At 42.5% G+C, this 20,554-nt stretch overlaps 1 protein-coding gene across 3 annotated transcripts in view; it reads left to right on the top strand.

Annotated features, from left to right (window-relative positions):
* The window catches only part of kcnj6 (potassium inwardly rectifying channel subfamily J member 6), a 223,355-nt gene that overhangs the window by 181,595 nt on the left and 21,206 nt on the right, over positions 1 to 20,554 (top strand). The window contains exon 3 of one of the 3 annotated variants that reach the window (XM_059968791.1): positions 6,687 to 6,771. The exons of the other annotated variants lie outside the window; for them this stretch is intronic. Coding sequence (XP_059824774.1) covers positions 6,687 to 6,724 — 38 coding nt within the window. The 3' untranslated portion in view covers positions 6,725 to 6,771. The remainder of the gene's footprint in view (positions 1 to 6,686; positions 6,772 to 20,554) is intronic. 3 annotated transcript variants of the gene reach the window in all.

Genomic DNA, 20,554 nt, shown 5'->3' with positions numbered 1-20,554 from the left:
TCTGCTGAAAAAGTCATCAGCTTTAAACATTGACTGTTTCTCTCTCTACAGATCATGTCCAACATTGAATATTTTCAGAGTTTTCTGTCTTTGTTGTTGATTTCCAACATCTGTTTTCCCTTAGTTCTTTTATTTTGCTTCAATTGTTCTTATATCTGTTTTGTTTCTGGATAATCCTTTATGACAGGCTATATCTCCATTGCACATGTCTACATATGATTAATTGCTTATGAATGAATTGCAGACCTTCCCACACACAATTAAACCAGTCAGCTAAATTAAATTTCTGAAATTTGTGAACAATAAACTTATTTCTTTCCAACTTTTCTAAAGGTGGCTGGAGAAGCAGGCAGTGGAAGGAAAGTTATATGCAATGCTGTGATGAGACAATGCTCTGGGAGCAAGCCAGAGCCAGTCGTATCAGGTAGACAGGTTCATTGTGAAGACTGAGTCAAAGATTGCTCACAGACAGAGTCGAATTGGAATGGGATGGTGAAGCTTCTAATTACAACACAACAAACAGAAGAATAGAGAAGCACTATCAGTTCAATTCAGGAGAGACTCCTTGTTAATATAAAGATTTGAAGGCTACCACTTGTTCATTATGCGCCATGTCATATGACGTGGGTGATCATGGTCTTTCCATGATCATGATTGTTCTTGGCAGTTTTCTACAGAAGAGGTTTTCCATCGCCTTCTTCTGGGCAGTCCCTTTACAAGACGGGTGACCCCAGCCATTATTAACACTCTTCAGAGATTGTCTGGCTGGTACCTATGGTTTCATAAGCAAGACTTGTGATATGCACCAGCTGCTCATACAACCATCCACTACCTGTTCCCATGGCTTAATGTGACCCTGATCAGGAGGCAAAGCAGATACCCAAGGGTGACCTGTAGGCTACTGGATGGAAGGAGCACCTTACAGCTCCTTTGGTAGAGACGTATCTTCATCCACAGTAGTGATAGGGGTCTCTATAGTTAGGGGGGGTCAGACATGTGATTCTGTGGATGCAGTAAAAAACCTCGGATGGTAGTTTGCCTCCCAGGTGCCAGGATCTGGGATGCTTCAGATCACGTCCAAGATATCCTGCAGTGGGAGGGAGAACAGCCAGAGGTCGTAGTACATATTAATACCAATGGCATAGGTAGGAAAAGGGAAGAGGTCCTGATAAAAGAGTACAGGGAGTTAGGAAGGAAGTTGAGAAGAAGGACCTCAAAGGAAGTAATCTCGAGATTACTGCCTGTGCCACGCGACAGTGAGAATAGGAATAGGATGAGGTGGAGGATAAATGCATGGCTGAAGGATTGGAGCAGGGGTCAGGGATTCAGATTTCTGGATCACTGGGACCTCTTTTGGGGCAGGTGTAACCTATACAAAAAGGACGAGTTACACTTGAATCCCAAGGGATCAATATCCTGGTGGGGAGGTTTGCTAAGGCTACTGGGGAGAGTTTAAACTAGAATTGCTGGGGGGTGGGAACCGAACTGAAGAGACTGGGGAAGTGGTGGTTGGCTCACCAATAGAGAAAGCTTGTAGACAGTGCGAGAGGGAGGATAGGCAGGTGATAGAGCAGAGACGTGCTCAGATCAAAGGTTTGAGATGCGTCTATTTTAACACAAGGAGTGTTGTGAACAAAGCAGATGAGCTTCAAGCGTGGATCATACTTGGAGATATGATGTTGTGGCCATTACAGAGACCCGGATGGCTCAGGGACAGGAATGGTTACTTCAAGTGCTGGGTTTTAGATGTTCAGAAAGGACAGGGAGGGAGGCAAAAGAGGTGGGGCTGTGGCACTGTTGATCAGAGGTAGTGTCACAGCTGCAGGAAAGGTGGATGCCATGGAGGGGTTGTCTATGGAGTCTCTGTGGGTGGAGGTTGGGAACAGGAAGGGGTCAATAATAGAGTGTCAAGGAGATTGTGGGACGGATTGGAGGAATACTCGACAATGCTAAGGGCCCTGCGTATGCAGTCTTCATAATAGATATCCTCCATGGGCAGACGGTGATGCTGCTGGTCAGGGCGCTCTTGATGGTGCTCCTGTAAAAATTGGTTCAGATCAGGGGGTTAGAGTGGGGGGGGGGGTGTGAAGGGCAGCACCAGTGCTCAGCGTGACGGAGCTAGAAATACTGCTGCCAACTAATCTGTGGTCTTGGTGTCAAGGTGTCCAAGATCCAGTTACAGAGACAGATGTTGAAACTGAAAGAGGGCAGTTTACCAAACAACTTCTGAGGAACGATCGTAGTAAATGCTGAGCTGAAGTCGATAACGGCATCCTAGCGAATGAGGGACCATTTTCCAGGTTGGACAGGATGGAGAGAAGAGCATAGACTATGGCACGATCAGCGGACTGACTTGAGTGATAAGCCAGCTGGAAAGGGTCCAATGTAGCAGGAAGGTGGGATTCAATGTGATCCATAACCAGCCTCTCAAAGTACCTCATTATAGTTGAGGTCAATCCCACTGGACGATATTTGTTAAAGCAGGCTGCCATCAGATTCTCAGCACTGGGATGATGGTGGCTGCCTTGAAGCCTGCAATTCAGTTTGCCAACTATTCAGAGACATTTTGAAAATGTTTGTTAGAATCTGGCCTGCACAGTCTCTCAGCTCCTGGCCAGGTATGCTATCAGGCCCCACAACTTAGCACGGGTTGACCCTGTGAGGTTTTCACTCACATCAGCCTTCTCCTCAGGGGGAGGGGGGCCTTCCCCAGCGGCACATCATTCCGTGCAACAAACCATGAGTAAAACATTCAGCCTACTAGGATGAGAGGCATCACTGTCATTGACGCATAGGGTGGCCTGATAATCCCTTATGTTCTGAATGCCCTGCCACATGCACCTGGTATCTCTGGTATCACAGAATCCTGTTTTGCCTGCCTGGTGGTGCAGGAAAGACCCTAGAGCTGTCTTTTCCCCGATCTGAAGGCAGAATCCCAATCTCTCAGCAGAGCTTGGACTTCAGCTGTCAACCATGGCTTCTGATTTGCCCTCACAGAGATGCGTTTAATAACGGCGATATCCTCAATGTGTTCTCTGTGTATCTGGTCACAGATACCACATATTGGTCGATATTAATGTGATGGTCATAGTTAGCTACCTCCCTGCACATGTCCCAGTCCGTGTTTTCAAAACTGCCATATAATGCTGAGGTTGCTCCCTCTGGCCGGGTCTTTATCTCCCTTTCAACTGGTTTGCCTCATTTATAACCATATAACCCTATAACAATCACAGCACGGAAACAGGCCATCTCGGCCCTCCTAGCCCGTGCCGAACCCTTAATCTCACCTAGTCCCACCTACCCGCACTCAGCCCATAACCCTCCACTTCTTTCCTGTCCATATACCTATCCAATTTTACCTTAAATGACGCAACTGAACTGGCCTCTACAGGAAGCTCATTCCACACAGCTATCACTCTCTGAGTAAAGAAATACCCCCTCGTGTTTCCCTTAAACTTCTGCCCCCTAACTCTCAAATCACGTCCTCTTGTTTGAATCTCCCCTACTCTCAATGGAAACCGCCTATTCACGTCAACTCTATCTATCCCTCTCAAAATTTTAAATACCTCGATCAAATCCCCCCTCAACCTTCTACGCTCCAATGAATAGAGACCTAACTTGTTCAACCTTTCTCTGTAACTTAAGTGCTGAAACCCAGGTAACATCCTAGTAAATCGTCTCTGCACTCTCTCCAATTTATTGCTATCTTTCCTATAATTCAGTGACCAGAACTGAACACAATATTCTAAATTTGGCCTTACCGATGCCTTGTACAATTTTAACATTACATCCCAACTTCTGTACTCAATGCTTTGATTTATAAAGGCCAGCGTTCCAAAAGCCTTCTTCACCACCCTATCTACATGAGACTCCACCTTCAGGGAACTATGCACTGTTATTCCTAGATCTCTCTGTTCCTCTGCATTCCTCAATGCCCTACCATTTACCCTGCATGTTCTATTTGGATTATTCCTGCCAAAATTAAACATTAAACTCCATCTGCCAACATTCAGCCCATTCTTCTAACCGGCATAAATCTCTCTGCAAGCTTTGAAAACCCACCTCATTATCCACAACACCTCCTACCTTAGTATCATCGGCATACTTACTAATCCAATTTACCACCCCATCATCCAGATCATTTATGTATATTACAAACAACATTGGGCCCAAAACAGATCCCTGAGGCACCCCACTAGTCACCGGCCTCCATCCCGATAAACAATTATCCACCACTACTCTCTGGCATCTCCCATCTAGCCACTGTTGAATCCATTTTATTACTCCAGCATTAATACCTAATGACTGAACCTTCTTAACTAACCTTCCATGTAGAACTTTGTCAAAGGCTTTGCTGAAGTCCATATAGACTACATCCACTGCCTTACCTTTGTCAACATTCCTCGTAACTTCTTCAAAAAATTTAATAAGGTTTGTCAAACATGACCTTCCACACACAAATCCATGCTGGCTACTCCTAATCAGATCCTGTCTATCCAGATAATTATTAATACTATCTCTAAGAATACTTTCCATTAATTTACCCACCACTGATGTCAAACTGACAGGTCTATAATTGCTAGGCTTACTTCTAGAACCCTTTTTAAACAATGGAACCACATGAGCAATACGCCAATCCTCCGGCACAATCCCCATTTCTAATGACATCTTAAAGATCTCCGTCAGAGCTGCTGCTATCTCTACACAAACTTCCCTCAAGGTCCTGGGAAATATCCTGTCAGGACCTGGAGATTTATCCACTTTTAAATTTCTTAAAAGCGCCAGTACTTCCACCTCTTTAATTGTCATAGGTTCCATAACTTCCTTACTTGTTTCCCGCACCTTTAATCAGTGGCCTACATGCAAGAATTAATATAATAAGCAAATGGTCAGCATATCCAATGTGCTGGTGTGGAGCAACCAAGGATATTGATATAAACCAGGTCTAATGTGTTCTCACCTCTGGGAGCAAACTCACAATGCTGGTAGAATTTTGGCAGGACTGTTTCTAAGTGAACATGGTTGAAGTCACCAGCAACAAAGAAGTAACTATTGGGCTGTGTGGAAGGAAAAGGTCATCAACAAATCCACTGGTGAAGAGGCAGAGGTTCAGGGAGGACTATTAAGTGACAGGCCACCAAATGCAAAACAATTATATGGAGGATGTGCTGCTAGCCACTGTTAGGTGAGTGAAAGGGCATTGTTTTATTATTGTCGGGGTACAGTGAAAAGCGTGTCTTGTATACTATTCATACAGATCAAATTATTACACAGTGTATTGATGTAGAACAAGGTAAAACAATAATAATGCAGAATAAAGTGTTAAAGCTACTAAACGAGTGCAGTGCAGGTAAACAACAAACTGCAAGATCACAGCGAGGTAGATTTTGAGATCAAGAGTCTTATCTGACTGGAGGACCTTCGGGCTTTTCATAACAGTGACCGGTAATATATGTTTTCAGACTTCTGTATCTCCTACTGGATGGGAGAGGGGAGAAGAGAAAATGTCCTGGAGTGGTGGGATCTTTGATGATGCTGGTTGCTTTACTGAGGCAGTGAGAAATATAGACAGAGTCCGCAGAGGAGAGGCTGGTTCCAGTGACGTGCTGAGCTCTGTCCACAACTCTGCAGATACTTGCCGTCATGGGCAGAGCGGTTGTCAAACGAGACACTAATGCTCAAAAGGAAGCTATTGTAACAAATTTTGACAAGACCAAATTAAAATTTGAAACAAGATTAAGTATTTCAAAGGTAATTTGTTAGCCAGCAGAATTCAGTGAAGATGAGAGGACAAAATATGGTTCATCCGATCTGCCAAATATAACTTGCTTCATACAGCAGGCAGAGAGATTTGAATGAAATCCATTTGTGGTGGAAAATGGAGGCAAACCAAGGTGCAAGTGAGAAACATTTTGCCTTTATTTCTTACACAGACCCTCTTTCAGTGTTTATATTTTATCAGCACGAGAGAAAATAGTTGCATTTATACGGCATCCTTTGGTCTCATTATACACTAAAAAATCTGACCAAGTGACTTCAAAAGGATTGAATGAAAGAAGTGGAGAGGAAGCAGATTGGATGGGGATGTTTGGGAATATGAAGACTGGAGGAAATAGCATGGGAAGCTGGGTTTGGTGAACGTGGATAGGGGGTGGTAATTGTTGAAAAAGGAAAGAGCTATGAACAAGATTTGGGCAAGGTTTTAGTGTAGAGATGGGTTGGCAAATGAGCTTTGGAGAAAATAATGGGAATTTTCAAAATGGAGGCTCAAAAGGGATCTTTTGGGAAGATGATGTTGGAAAACGTGTGAGCTGGGAGGAGAGGAAGGTTAGTAGATAGGTTGGAGATAAGGTTTCGAGGGGAGGGAGAGTGAGGTTATAAGGCAGAGGATTAAAGTAATAGGTTTTTGGAGAAAAGGCTGTAGGGTGGAAATGTAGAAGGGAGGTAAGAGGAGCGGAGAAGGAATTTATAGATGGGAGGGTCAGAGAAGGTTGAGGTGGAGGACTGGATTTGTAATGACGAGGGAAGACTGAATGTCAATGGATTGGAAAATAAAGCAATTTGGTACACAAGAAATGAAACCAAATGCAACAAAAAGCCACTGAAAGAAAGTCTGATTGTGATTAAGAATGAAGAAAATGCATAGTGTTGTTACTTGGACGCTGGTGAGTTGCTTTGTTTTTCAGCCTTGCCAGAGCTGGATAGTAACTCACCCCCGGGCTAGGTAGGCAGTAGAACGCTGCATGGACATCCAAGGCTCTACTTCCAGAGGTACTTGTTTATTTGAACTCTTTTTTTAAAGAAAAAAGAATGCCCTTCCCCTTCACTTGTGGTTTGGTGAATTCTGTTCATCCACATCAGTGTCCAGCGATGCCATACTTTCCCACCTGGGTGCCTAGTGGCAGTGCAAGGCACTATAAAATCATATTTAAGCTGTTCAAAGTTGAAAATAAAAATACAACATTCTGGAAGTTTAATACTTACAGAACCTAAAGGTAGAATAAAAGATGCAATAATGGATTTTTTTTTCAACTGCAATCAATTTCGGGGTAGAATGTCAGCACAGGGGAATGGAGAACAAAAGTAGAAGTAAACTCGCTCAAAAGAGCACAGAACAAATTGGTGATAAGATATTGACAATCTGCACGTTGAATATGTTGAAACTTTTAATGCAGCTCACTTGGATAAAAATTATCACTGAGCCTTCTTATTTGGTTTTTTAAACTGGCAACCAAAGTCAAAGAACGTCTTAAAGGAAGACGCAAATTTCCAGTGATTAGAGCCGAAAACATGGCAATATGTGGTGAAATGAAGAAAATGGAGGATGTTCAGGAAGTTGGAGAAAGATGGATCACTTGGAATATTTGAAAAGCAAATCTTTTGCAGATGCTGCAAATCTGAAATAAAAACAGAAAGTGGTGGAGGTGCTCTGCACATCAGACAGTGTCCATGGAGAGATAATTCAATGGTAACAGTGTTGGAGTGTTACTCCCTTACAGATCCAGTGACTGGGTTCGATCCTCACTGGGTGCTCTCTGCGTAAGGTTCTCCCTAGGAGTTTCCTCTAGACGTTTCCATTTGGTCACACACCATAAAGATTTACAAGTCAAGTTAAGTCACTTTCTGTTGTCATTTCGACCATAACTGCTGGTACACAGTAAAAACAAGACAACGCTTTTCAGGACCATGGTGCTACATGAAACAGTACAAAAACTACACTGAACTATGTTAAAACAGTACAGAAAAAAATACACTAGACTACAGTCCTACCCAGCACTGCATAAAGTGCACAAAACAGTGCAGGCATTACAATAAATAACAAACAAGACAACAGGCACAATAGAGGGCAGTAAGTTGGTGTCAGTCCAGGCTCTGGGTATTGAGGAGTCTGATGGCTTTGGGGAAGAAACTGTTACATAGTCTGGTCGTGAGAGCCTAAATGCTTTGATGCCTTTTCCCAGACGGCAGGAGGCTGAAGGGTTTGTATGAGGGGTGCGTGGGGTCCTTCATAATGCTGTTTCCTTTGCGGATGCAGCGTGTAGTGTAAATGTCCATGATGGCGGGCAGAGAGACCCCGATGATCTTCTCAACTGACCTCAATATCCGCTGCAGGGTCTTGTGATCCAAGATGGTGCAATTTCCGAACCAGGCAGTGATGCAGCTGTTCAGGATGCTCTCAATACAACCCCTGTAGAATGTGATGAGGATGGGGAGTGGGAGATGGACTTTCCTCAGCCTTCCACAAGTGTAGATGGGTGAAAGAATTGTAGGGAATATGGGAACAATAGGTTACAAGGAAGATTATAGAAAAGTGGATTTACTCATTCAGCTGGCAGAGACTCAGTGAGCTGAATAGACTCCAAACAGATTGGGAATGGTTAGTAATGTGTTGTGTTGCAGTGAAGAGTGCAGGGTGTTATTGAAGGAGAGAACATAGAATGTCTGTTGCAGAATAAGAACCAAATGACACAATGGGAGCTGAGAGAAGATGGTGAATGTTTGTCAGTCAGCTCTGATCTGTCTGGAGAAGGTGTAAATAGAAGAATAAGAACAAAGAAGAGAGGAAGAAGACAATGATGGAATTATGAGATAATGTATTGCAGATTCTGGAAATATGAAAAGAAACAAAAATGCTGGGAAGTACTTCACAGGTCAGGCAGAATCTGTGTGAGAGAGCAATAGAGTTAATGATAGAGGTTGATGAGCTTTTGTCAGAATTGCCCAAATATAACACAAACTGGAAAGGCTGGTTATCTGAAACCATTGAACTCATTTTGTTGGGTTACAGTACATAGAAGAAACATTTCCACCTAGAGGAGGCCAATAAATAGAGTCGATAAGTAGAAGTTAGTGAGAAATTAATCCAAGTTAAAAAATTGTTATCCGATTCAATAAATAACAGGAAAGCTGATAGAATGATGCAGACAGGAGGGAGAAAGCAACAGAATGGTATGCAACAATGATTTGATGGGGGAATAAAAGGCGTGATGGAAACACAGACTTATTCAGTTGTCCAACCAGGTCTTGTACTCTGAATGTCATTACATTTCTGGGATGAACATGCATCTCCATGTGCTTACAAGCATCATACTTTAACAGCAGAGTAATGTATGTGTCCAGTCCACTATTAAAAAAAGATAAAATAAAGCAATGTAACTCAGTTACACAACTGATGAAAGTGTAAACTAAAGCTAAGATCACTAAAAAGCAGAGGTGAAAATAATTGGGATCAGGGGAAAAATATGATGTGTGTAATTCACAGGCGAGATGTAGATGCTTTAAAATTTACTGCACCATATTCACTCAATATCAACTTTATTAAGTACTTCTGTACACCTGCTTGCTAATGCATACATCTAATCAGCCAATCATGCGGCAGCAACTCTATTCATAAAAGCATGCATATACGGTCAAGAGGTTCAATTGTTGTTCAGAATAAACATCAGAATGAGGAGAAATGTGATCCAAGTGACTTTGATCGTGGAATGATTGTTGGTGCCAGACAGGGTGGTTTGAGTATCTCAGAAACTTCCTGGGGCTTTCGTACACAACAGTCTCTAGAGTTTACAGAGAATGGTGGGAAAAGCAGGACATCCTGTGATTGGCAGTTCTGTGGGCGAAAGCACCTTGTTAATGAGAGAAGTCAGACAAGAATGGCCAGACTGGTTCAAGCTGACAGGAAGGTGACAGTAACTCAAATAACCACATGTTACAGCAGTGATGTGCAGAAGAGCATCTTTGAACTTTGAAGTGGATGGGCTACAGAAGCAGAAGACCACACCTGTAACTAATAAAGTGGCCACTGTGTATACATTGTAAAGTACACAAGTGCTTTGTAGTGTGGTTCTGAACCTTCATTGCATTGAAGATTATGAAACTGAATTTCAGATGGAAAGTGGAGACAGGAGAAAATGCAACTATTGGAATCTGAAGGAACTAACAACCTGTTGTAGGAACTCAGCAGGTCAAGCAGCATTAATGAGGAGGAAAGGAATTGTCAATATTTCGGGCTAAAACCTTGCTTTAGACCAAAAGCACGGCATTGACCCAAAGCACAAACATCCCAGAGATGTAGCTCGACCACTGAACTCTGCCAGCAGATTGCTTGTTTCATGCTAACCATGAGTGAGATTCCAAATAAAAGTGCCTTGCAAAGAAATCACAATCATACATTTAAGTTAGCGCAGCAATGCTCCATGTCTGTGAGTAAAGCAGATATGATTTTGGCAATATTAATAAGGAAATATAAATCTGAAATAATGACATAATAATTCAGTGGAGTAATGGCACAGAACATTGTGTTCAGTTCCAGTCACTGCAATAAAATAAAAGTATTGCAGATAATCATAGGATGCAGAGGAGGACATCTAGAATGATGGTGATAATGCAAAGATTGGACGAATGAAAATTTCAGTAAAAGCAAGGCAGTGGAAAAAATTTGTGAGGGAGTGTGTTTTTAGATTGTAAATGAACTAGGAAATGTGGGGTGTAGTTCTCTGGCTTGCCCTTCTGAGCCAAAATCAGTCCATTCTTTAGGGTTATTAGTAAAAAAAATATATATCAGCAGTGTTTCTGCAGGACACTGCTGAGTTCTGTGATGGGCCACTGCTGTGAATGTTTTCAAATTGATGGGCCGGCATCTGAGTATCTGGATAAGTGGAGATCAGGAGTTCTCAGTTGTGGTTACAGGGATCTGATCATGGTCACCAAGAGCAGACATCATCAGGCAAGGAGCGTTCAAATACATGATGGCCAAAGGAAAGAAGCTATTTGTGAATCATTGAGTGTGAGCCCACGGGCCCCTTATGTTTGTAATGAGAAGAGGATGGTTAGAATCCTTAATGATATCTGCCCCCTTCTTCAGACACCAGCTCTTGAATATGTCCTCAGTGGTGAGGAGGTGTGGCCTGGTTGAGTCTGCAGCCCGTTTCGACCCTATAGATTGGAGCCTGCATACAAGGCCATGATATGACCAATCAGAATGTTCTCCACTGAACATCTACAGAAATTTAATATACCTGTGGAAATTGAATGGCTGTCAATATCATGTTCCCCATCTCCCACCACATTCCCTCATTTCTATTAAACCCAGGTGGGTAGAGTCAAGACAGGATTGGAGCCAGGTTTCAACTCCTAACTTGATTCCCCTGACCTTTTTAACCATAAGACATAGGAGCAGAATTATGCCATTCAGCCCTTTAAGTCTACTCCACCATTCAATTATAGCTTATGTATTATTCCCTCTCAATCCCATTCTCCTGTCTTCTCCCAGTAACTTTTCAGACCTTTACTAAATCAAGAAAGGTTTCAGTCTTCTTTTAAGGCAGTCGCTCAGGATTGGGAATGATTTGAACTCCTGTTCAGAGGAATGGAAACCATCTCTGAGGTGGCCCCTTCACGTTAGCTATCACACAGACCAGACAGAGGAAAGTCTTGGGCTTTTGGCGAGGATAAGACAACTGGAGACCAGGCTTGTTACACACACACACACACTTCTTTTTAAGTACCTCCTGTACCTAATAAAGTGGCCATTGAGTGTTAGTGCATGACCTTCTGCTCCAGTAGCACATGCACTTCAAGGTCTGACGTCTTGTGCCTTCTGCACACCACTAACGTGTGGTTATTTGAGTTATTGCTACCTTCCTGTCAGCTTGAAGCACCCCGGCCATTCTTGCCTGAATTCTCTCTTTAACGAGGTGTTTTTACCCACAGACCTGGCGATCACAGGATGTCTTTAGTTTTTCACACCGTTCTCTGTAAACTCCAGAGACTGTTGTGCATGAAAATCCCAGGAGATCAGCAGTTTTTGAGATACTCAAACCACCCTGTCTGGCACCAACAATCATTCCACGGTCAAAGACACTTCAATCACATTTCTTTCCCATTCTGATGTTTGGTCTGAATAACAACTGAACCTCTTGATCACATCTTCATGCTTTTATGTATTGACTTGCAGTTACATGATTGGCTGATTAGATATTTGCATTAACAAGCAGGTGTGCCTGATAAAGTGGACCACAATACAACACAGTACAATACAGGAACATGCCCTCCAGCTCACAGTGTCTGTGCCAAACATAGTGCCAAATTAAAATTAACTTCTACCTGTTCATAATCCATATCCCTCTATTGCCACTTGACTCACTGAGTTCCTCCAGCATTGTGTGTGTTACTGCAGATTTCCAGTATCCGCAGAATCTCCTTTGTGTCTCCATTCCTACATATTTCTCTCCGACAGCCTCTGAAACACCACTGTTGCATCTCCAGCCACTGCAAACCCAACAGTCTGTTTCAGGCACGTACCGCTCTTTGTGTCAAAAAAACCTGCTTGGCGCATCTCCTTCAAACTTTCCCCGTCACCTAAAGTGAGCGTCCTCCAGTACCTGATACCTGTACTCTGTAGAAAAATTGATTCTGGCTGCTATATGTGTCATAAACCTCTCGTGGTTTTATAAACTTCCATCACGTCTCCAGCACTCCACAGGAAACGACCCAAGTTATGCTATTTTAATATTCTTATTGAGGACCTGGCAGTTGGTGGCACGGGTTGCACTTTATGCCCAGTGAAAAGTTGGTGAAGAGCCATGTTGCCAAATCACCAGAGTCCTCCTGATGCCAGTACTCTGATAACGTTGCTGCCCGGAATTTACACTCGGTGGAGATGAGGGACCTGCTGCTTGGTTCCACTTGAGGATTCGAGTAGCAGTCTCACGTGCCTGCTGCCTTTTACCTTCTTCTGATTTTTTTAATTAATTATTTAGAGTCACAGCTCGGTACAGGCACCTCCGGCCCAGTTAGACTCATGTGGCCAATCAGCCAACTAATTTGTATGCCTTTGGGATGTGGGAGGAAACTAGAGCTGTCAAGGGAGATCCACATGGTCACGGAGAGAATTCCAGCCACTGGCAGGGCTGAACTTGGGTCGCCAGTGCTGGAATAGTGTTGCACTAACTGCTATGCTACCGATTCTTGCTGGAAGAAATCACACATGCTGTTGGAGAAGCCTCTGCATAGCTATTTCTATCTCTCTCTGTCACACACACACACACCCAAAAACACAACATCTACCCACTTCTTCGCCCTTGATCTACCCAACCTCACTCCCATTCCTCAGCTATCTCCCTCAGTTTCCTCCTTCTATTCCCTCTTCATGCCTTTTCTCCTCAGCTCCATTTCCCCTTTGACTCCTCTACCCTCACCACCCCTCCCATCTCTGTTCTCTGGCCCCCCTGGACTATTGCCCCATTCCAAAACACAATCCCAGCAGATGCATGCGTGATAGGGGAAACAATTAGCTCTGATCCACTGAAAGAAAGGCAGATTGACTTCTCCCATTAACGATACTGGTACTAGTATTTCTATCTTCCACTGTTTAATTCAGTATACGAATAACAATGTGCCAGGTGTAATGAGCTAGTGAAGACCAAGTAGCTTTAAACTTTATGTTCCCCCAATCGCTCCACCACTGGGGTTTTCCTCAATTTATTTCTGGAATTAATTATTTGAAACATGTGCATCTTCAATCTCTTAATTCTTTTTTTGCTGCATCATTTGACAATCAGCATAATAGAAGTCAAGCTTGATAGGCCTTAGTATTCTTTAGCAATTCCTATCTAATACTGCTTTTCCAGTCTTAAATGATTGCTGCCTTAATTGATTGTCGAGCTGATGCTTTGACACAAGCAACGAGAATTCATCTCCAGTTGTTCAAGCAACTGCACTGTTGGTTACCACGGCAACGGAAGCAGTGGACTTTGCCCATGTGGGTAAATCTCTTGGTTATTAAAACACATTTACCAATGTTTCTAAAACCACTGTACACTTGTTCAACACACCTATTGAATTAATTTGCGAAAGTAGTTGTGGTACTGGACAAGTTATCCAGAGCAGTGTCATTAAATTTAGTAATAAAATAAAGTTATGGAGCATGAAATGAGTAGAAGTGTAATATATAACTGGCAGAGAATTATTGACCACATTTGTGGGAGAACTGAGATTTAGATGACTTAAAGAAATAAACCTTGGGCAGTACATATAGAAATATAGAACAGAAAAATGTATCATTCTGTCAACACCTAGGAATGAAATGATTTGAGAATGTTTGTCGATTAAATGCTAAGTCTTTTGGTTGGTCTGAGTTTATTGCACTAGCCACCCATGCAAGAGGCAAACATCAGAATCGAAAAGGCTTCAAGACCTGGAGTGTGTGTGTATATATATATATATATATATATATATATATATATATATGTAGATATATATTTTTTTAACACTGGTTTGTACTAGAATACAATGCAGATTTTTAACCATCCACAAGTTGAATTGTGAGACCACAATTCCATTATGACTTTCATTGATGGACAAGATTGATGCATGTTCCATTCCAACTGTGTCTTAGGGTAAAGTTGAAGTCATGGGGTGCAAGGTTTGGGTCTTGGGACCTGGAATGCCAGCATTATTCTGTTTGCTGGCTCTCTTCTGGACCTAGTGAAGGTCTGTGGGAGCAAAATATCATCAGAATGGGGATTGGTGCCTTCGGTCATCAGTGATGTACATGGCCGGTGTAAACTCTCTTGCTTCCACATAAGGTCATTTTGACACAGTGAGTACAAACGAGGCTTCCAACAATTTGCTTTTGATTTGCTTTGGCCCAGATATGTATAATAATCACCACTATGGACTTGATCTGTGGTGCTTAGCTTTAAGTAGGGAACGCAGACTGGAGTTACCAACTGTGTGGGGACAGAAATGGGTTTGTTATTGTCACATGTATCAAGATACAGCGGAAAGATTTTGCTTGTATGCCATCCAAATAGACCACTCCACACAATAAGTGCCTCCAGGTAGTACTAAAGGGAAATCAATAAATGATCATAAGATCTAGGAGCAGGATTAGACCATTTGGCCCATCGAGTCTGCTCCGCCATTTCATCATGGCTGATCCATTTTTCCTCTCACCCCCAATGAGTGCACAATGCAATGTTATAGTTACAGAGGAAGTGTAGTAGAAGGGCCTTTAAGAAGAAGACTGACATGCAGGTAAGTCCTTGACGTATTTTCCTTTATTTTAATCTCTTATTTATTAAGACAATTAAATTTTTTAAACACAAAAGCTGGAAATCCAGGGTAACACACACAAAATACAGGAGGAACTCAGGAGGTTAGACAGCATGAATGGAGAAGATTAAAAATCGACGTTTCAGGCTGAGACCCTTCATCAAATCGTGACAATGGGTCTCGGTCCATAATGTTGACTGTTGGATTTTTAAAAGATATTTTTCATTGCTATCTGTTTGAATAGATTTAAAATGTGTTAATCAGAAATAAGTTTGGAGAAGCACACAAAGAGCCTTAGATAGGTAAAGATGAGTATGGGTATAGAAAGGTTGTCAGGGCATTCGGCATCACAAGAGATATTGCAGATACTGGAAATCCTGAGCATTCATATTGCTTCCTTAGGGACCGTGTCTCAATGGGTATATGTGAGGAAGGGAGCTTCCACCTTCTATGTCTGAATCCAGGCAACAGGGCCCAGGCCCAAGTGCAAAGAATGAGCCGATTTAAGCACCAGGTCAGATTGAAAAGGTCGAGGTTCTGGGGCTGGGGGCAAATTTGTTTGCTCAATCGCCACTTGCATTTTCATGGGCTGATGTACAAAGATGTACCAGTTCGCTGCTCCGCATGTTTTACTGATCTCTGCACTGAACTGAGAACGTGGCCTGCAACTAATGTGCTTCTGACCCAGCAATGAACTAATTTCGTCATTGTGGACTCACTTTTGTGAACATTAGTTCTGTGTGTTATTTATTTACTTCTTATTATTTACACAATCTGTTCTCTTTTTTGCACAGTGGGTGTTTGGTGGCCTTTTATCATGGCTTCCATTGGGTTTCTTTGTTTTGTGGCTGCCTGTAAGAAGACAAATCATAAGGCTGTATACAGTGTACACACTTGAATAATAAATGTACTTTGTCCTCTATACTATACAAAGTAGCTGAGAGGGAGTCTGGCCAGCAGGTCAACTGCACAATCCAACATTACTGCTTTACACTTCATCAAACCACAGAAGGTGTTGTAACCTGTGATTGACATTTAAAGGAGACAAAGTGCAGAGGGCAATTTGGAGCTTTAATGGCATGCTGCTCACTTATTGAGTCTGCTTTTTACTAGTCTTGGGCCTGCAGACATGCATAACAGCTACCTGACACCAGTTAGAAGGGAGATCTTAATGAGGTGTAAACACCTGAGTAAATGCTTATTTTCTGCCCAGAATCCACAGAATGATTAACGCACTGCAGGTGGCAACATTTGTAGTTGGAGAAACTACAAATGATTAGCATTTTTGTGGCTGATTTAAACACAAGTATGCTAGGAAAGTGAGAGCTGTGACTAGTACTTCCCTTGCTGGGACGGTGATGGTTCTGGGGTCAAAGTCACTGAGCATGGAAACAGGCCATGCCAGCTGCATTGCCCAAAGAGCTAGTTAATGGTAGCATAGTGGTTAACACAACGTTTTGCAGTGCAGGTGACCTGGGTTCATTCCCGCTGCAGCCTGGATGGAGCCGATATGCTCTCCCTGTGTCCGCATGGGTTTCCTCCCACAGTCCAAAGATGTACCAGTTGGTAGATTAATGGGTCATTATAAATTGTCCCCTGATTAGGCTAGGGTTAAGTCGGCGTTTGCTGGGCAGTGTGGCTCGAAGGGCCTACTCCACAATGTATCTCAATAAATATAACCCACAATCACTGTCTCCTCGAAGATGCATGCCAGCACAGCCACACAGTAACTAAAACCCTCCCATGCACATAGCCTTTGATGCCCAACAGCTGGAATTCCCTGTTATGTAATGTTAATAGAATTTTGAAATTATCAAGTCAAGTCAACTTTTATTGTCATTTCGACCATAACAGCTGGTACAGTGCATAGTAAAAATGAGACTGTTTTTCAGGACCATGGTTTACATTACACAGTACAAAAAACTAGATTGAACTACGTAATAAAAAAACAATACAGAGAAAGCTACACTAGACTACAGACCTACACTGGACTGCATAAAGTGCACAAAAACAGTGCAGGCATTACAATAATTAATAAACAGGACAGTAGGACAAGGTGTCAGTCCAGGCTCTGGGTATTGAGGAATCTGCTAGCTTGGGGGAAGAAACTGTTATATAGTCTGATTGTGAGAGCCTGAATGCTTCGGAGCCTTTTCCCAGACGGCAGGAGGGAGAAGAGTTTGTATGAAGGGTGCGTGGGGTCCTTCATAATGCTGTTTCCTTTGCGGATGTAGCGTGTAGTGTAAGTGTCCGTGATGGCAGGAAGAGAGACCCCGATGATCTTCTCAGCTGACCTCACTATCCGCTGCAGGGTCTTGCGATCCGAGATGGTGCAATTTCCAAACCAGGCAGTGATGCAGCTGCTCAGGATGCTCTCAATACAACCCCTGTAGAATGTGATGAGGATGGGGGGTGGGAGATGGACATTATATTTTGCTAACATAATGTTGAAATCTATGTTAATATAACTGTGAAATACACTATAATTAATTATATCTTAATAAATATAATCCATAAATTTTATAAATAATAAGCATACCACTAACTTCACTTTGAAACAATTTAGAGCTTCAATGTGTTTACGATGTCAGTGTTTCAAGTTACAACACTGTACAAATTGTAACATTAAAAACCAAATGGAAGTCGTTGTTAATAAACCACCGGCGCCATCTAGTTTTACTTCGCCATTGTGCCTGTCAGTGGTTCTGACTACCTAACACAGGGGTGGGCAAACTTTTTGACTTGAGGGCCACAAAGGGTTCTAAAATTTGACAGGGGGGCCGGACCAGGAGCAGATGGACGGAGTGTTTTGGTAATACACCTCATAAGAGAAAATAAAATATCATGGGATATGTAGAAAACATGTGCTTTAATTTCAATTGAAAATGAACAAATGCATTACAACAAAATATCTGTCTTTGAAGTCCCATGGTATTTAGCTATTTATTGAAATGATTTTTAAAACACTGAAAATTAAATGAATAAAATACAGCTTTTTTTAATAGTAACAGTTATTATTTTAAAGCACTGAAAATTCTGTTATCCTTCAAGATATTATCATCATCACTCTCCTCCTGACTGTCTTTATTTCAAAAACGGTAGGAGATGCAGGTCTACTTGTCCTGCTCCTTCTTATTCAATTGTCCCCTGTGCCAAAACTCAACAACGACCCGCACAATGACAGAACAGTGAGAGCGCGCCAATATGCGGAGCTCTGTGCTCGCAAATCCCCGCAGGCTATCTCCCTTAGCCGGAACGCTGGCTAATTGTGAGCCGGTTCGGATGTGCCAGGAAATGGGTCGCCACAAGGTCACAAAGTAAAGCGCAAATGTGGAGTAATACACTGCACCTCAACAAAGGTCAATGTATATAGAGTGCGTCATCTATTGGGAAGACGCCAGAATTGCGGGGAAAAAACGTTAGCAAGGTTTATTAATATAATTTCATCAAGTTCTGTGGGCCGGATTAAAAAGCTTAACGGGCCGCATATGGCCTGCGGGCCTAAGTTTGCCCATGCCTGATCTAACACCATTTTCTTGTGCTTGGACTTGTGGTTTGTGTTTGATTGGTCTGCATATTACAGTTTTCAGGCCCTGTAGAAATTTCCTGCTCAGAGAACTGGTTTGTTTGGGCTTCTGTCAAAAATAATAGGGGGAACATTGCCCTCAACCTCTCCTATCCATCTACTTTCTAGACGGCTTTTAAACGTTGCTAACGTGCCTACCTCATACCACTTCTGGTATGTGCCATTCTTTGCAGGAAGAACATGCTCCTTTCAAATCTTTTAAATCTCTCGCGTCTGAACCTATGCCCTCTGATTTTTAATTTTCCTTCTCTGGGGAAAAAGGACTATGTATTTTCACTCTGTCCATGCCCCTCATGGTCTTACCTCTGTCAAGTCACTCAATCTCCTATGTATTCCTGTGTGAATGAAGTCCTTGTCTATCCAACTTCTCCTTGTAACTCAGGGCCTTAAAACCAGGCAACATCCTGATAAACGCACACAAAATGCTGGAGGAACTCAGCAGGTCAGACAGCATCTATGGAGAGGAATGAACAGTCAACATTTTGGGACAAGACCCTTCTTTTTTACACTGTTTCAAGTTTAATAGCATCATACAGCAAAGGAAAGATCCACAAAATGCTGGCGAACACAGCAGACCAGGCAGCATCTAAAGGGAGAAGCACTGTCGACGTTCCGGGCCGAGACCCTTCGCCAGGACTAACTGACTAACCAGTTAGTCCTGACGAAGGGTCTCAGCCCAAAACGAGGGTCACTGCCCAGACACTGTCCAGTGTCCAGTAAAGACACTGCCCAGAAGAAGGCAATGGCAAATGACTTCTGCAGAAATAATTACCAAGAACAGGCATGGTCAAAGATCATAATCTCCACATCATATGATATGGCACATTACGATGACAGTGGCGGATCATTAGAAACAATAATTTTCTTAGGGGAGCAGAGTAAACCAGAAGAAAGTGCAGGGGTGTAAAATTACATACAACAATTCCCACATGATGATAAGAGGGGTTACTTCATATAGAGGATAAACAAGTAATTTGCATGACTAGCTCTGAAGTCACGAGTTGTCTGACACCCAGAACTAATTCAGCAGTAAGTTCTCCCAAACTGTCCAGACTGAAATCACTACCATCATTTCTCATCACAACCTCCAATCCTATTTAAGGACTTACTTGTCTCCAGTCTTTTTCCAACCAGGTTCATGTTTCTGACAGCATATTTGGCCCATCATCAACTTCTACCTTTGTAACAATGTCTAGCTCCATCCATCATCCATTCATTTGCTGCTGATACCATTGTAATTTTTCAGCTTGATTCTTTCCTTTGTCTACTGTCCATGTTCAAGATCAACCAAAATCCTGCAAAAACTGTTTGCCCCCCTGCACTCCTGTGTTTGCTGTCCTGCAAGGTCTTATTTAATACCTGCATTTAATATTCATTTCATTCTTGCTCTTCCCTTGGCTGTAATTATTTTTTTCAGCTCTACACCATCTGAGATAGTTTTGCTCTTCCAATTCCTTGCTCTTACTCATATCCACACTTAGTCACGGCTTGCTCAGTGCCTTCAGCTCTGGAATCCCTCCCATAAACATTCCTATCCTACATCCCCTCTAACTCTCTTCCTCCTAGTTGGTTTGGTAAGTTTTCAGATGAAATGAAGATTGGGGATATTGTGGAGGGCATGGAAGACTGCCAAAAGATACAGTGTGATATAGACCAGTTGTAGATAGGGACAGATGTCAGGTGGTGCATACTGAGAGGTCAAATATAAAGAGACTGTACACTGTCTTCCTTAACGGTGTGGATGTGCAGAGGGATTTAAGGTCTAAGCTCCCTGACGGAGGCTCCACAGATCGATAGCGTGGAAAGGAAGTCATTATTGCTCGAAGAAATGAGTTCAAGAGTCAGGAAGTCATATTGCAGCTTTATAAACCAGTAGTTAGGCTACATCTGGAGCATTGCATTCAGGAAGGA

Source organism: Hypanus sabinus, chromosome 4 (assembly GCF_030144855.1).
Source record: "Hypanus sabinus isolate sHypSab1 chromosome 4, sHypSab1.hap1, whole genome shotgun sequence".
NCBI lineage: Eukaryota > Metazoa > Chordata > Chondrichthyes > Myliobatiformes > Dasyatidae > Hypanus > Hypanus sabinus.
Note: the sequence above shows the minus strand (reverse complement) of the source record. Positions and strands in the feature narration are given on the sequence as shown.